We start from the raw sequence: 1,560 nt of genomic DNA, 5'->3' as shown, positions 1-1,560 counted from the left end.
TTCTTACTTACCATTGACCTCAGAATGATTACATATCATGCAGCACAGACACACAATGAACATTATGTGAAGGAAAAAAAACAACAACAAAAAACAAAAAAAACAAACAAAAAAACAACAACCCCAACCTTATCTGTGATTATTTATTTACGTAGAAGTCACACAAAGATAACGAAAAAAAAGTGGGAGAGAGAGAGAGAGAGAGAGAGAGAGAGAGAGAGAGAGAGAGAGAGAGAGAAGAACACTCACATACATGCGCACAACACACACACATACACACACACACACACACACACACACACACACACACACACACACACACACACACACACACACACACACACACACACACACACACACACACACACAACACCAATACAACAGACAATGCATCTGAGTTCTTTTTATTTATTTAGAAAAAAAAAAAATTTTGTTCTTTTACGTTTCCTTCATAAGAGCATCATCTATTCTAACGAATCCCTAAGTTCATATCGTTGCTACTACTTTCCTCACTACGTTTCAGCTTAGCTCAATGGAGGACCATCAGAAAAGCTTTGAGGATAAAAGAGCCGAGCTAGAAAAAAAAAAATGCAGAACTGTTGAAGACCAAAGCAACTACTCTTAACAGGGCGGGGGAAAAACAAAATGCTGCACAGCGCTGAGTTGGTAAACAGTTTCTTTTCTAATGTATCTTCTGTAAGCTCCCAGAGGAGGTGACGAACGGAGCTGGTACGTATCGGATCCAGGGATATCGGTTGTGAGGTTTGTGATGGCCATGGGTTTGAGCTGTGGTCTTTTTAGGCGAGGCTCTTGTCGAATTCGTATTCTCCCAGGCCGGGTCCCACCCTCTTGAGGTTGGTGATCTTGTCTCCCAGGTCCTTGATGGCCTTGACCTGTTCCTGAAGGAACTCGCCCTCCAGGAAGTCCGTCATCTGCAACGATAATGAATGATAATGGTGTGTTGATAATGATGATGGTATTGATTAATTAACGATGAAAGTTTTCTCTGATTTTTTGTTGTTGTTGTCTCTGTGACTTTGTGTGTGTGTGTGTGTGTGTGTGTGTGTGTGTGTGTGTGTGTGTGTGTGTGTGTGTGTGTGTGTGTGTGTGTGTCTGTGTGTGTGTCTGTGTCTGTCTGTGTGTGCAGATATCTCTCAATATATTTATCTACACACACACATACACACACACACACAATTATATATATATATATATATATATATATATTATATTATATTACATTATATTATATATACGGATAAACCGACAGATTGATTGACTGATTGACTGAGTGAGTGGCTGACTGACTGTTTTATCGACTGACCGACTGACTGACTGACTGACTGACTATTTTATTGACTGATTGACTGAGTGAGTGGCTGACTGATGAATGGCTGACTGACGGTCTGACTGACTGACCGACCGACCTGCTAACTGACCAGCTAACCAACTCACTCACTAACTGACCTGGGCGTCCTTGTGACTGTCGGCCACAGCGTGCAGGTCCAGGAGGGACTGGTTGACGCTCTTCTCCAGCCCCAGGGCCACCTGCATGGCGTC

The 1,560-nt window shown here is 42.4% G+C and overlaps 1 protein-coding gene across 1 annotated transcript in view; it reads right to left on the bottom strand.

Annotated features, from left to right (window-relative positions):
- Positions 1-392: 392 nt before the first annotated feature.
- Positions 393-1,560, bottom strand: part of LOC143282962 (soma ferritin-like) — a 5,547-nt gene continuing 4,379 nt past the window's right edge. The window contains exons 3-4 of the mRNA XM_076588890.1: positions 1,468-1,560; positions 393-932 (exon numbers count right to left, since the gene is read on the bottom strand). The exon at positions 1,468-1,560 is cut by the window's right edge and continues 33 nt beyond it. Of these exons, the coding sequence (XP_076445005.1) occupies positions 798-932; positions 1,468-1,560 (228 nt within the window). The 3' untranslated portion in view covers positions 393-797. The remainder of the gene's footprint in view (positions 933-1,467) is intronic.

This window comes from Babylonia areolata, chromosome 6 (assembly GCF_041734735.1).
Source record: "Babylonia areolata isolate BAREFJ2019XMU chromosome 6, ASM4173473v1, whole genome shotgun sequence".
NCBI lineage: Eukaryota > Metazoa > Mollusca > Gastropoda > Neogastropoda > Buccinidae > Babylonia > Babylonia areolata.
The sequence above is the reverse complement of the archived record's forward strand: the minus strand, read 5'-3'. Positions and strand labels throughout refer to the sequence as shown.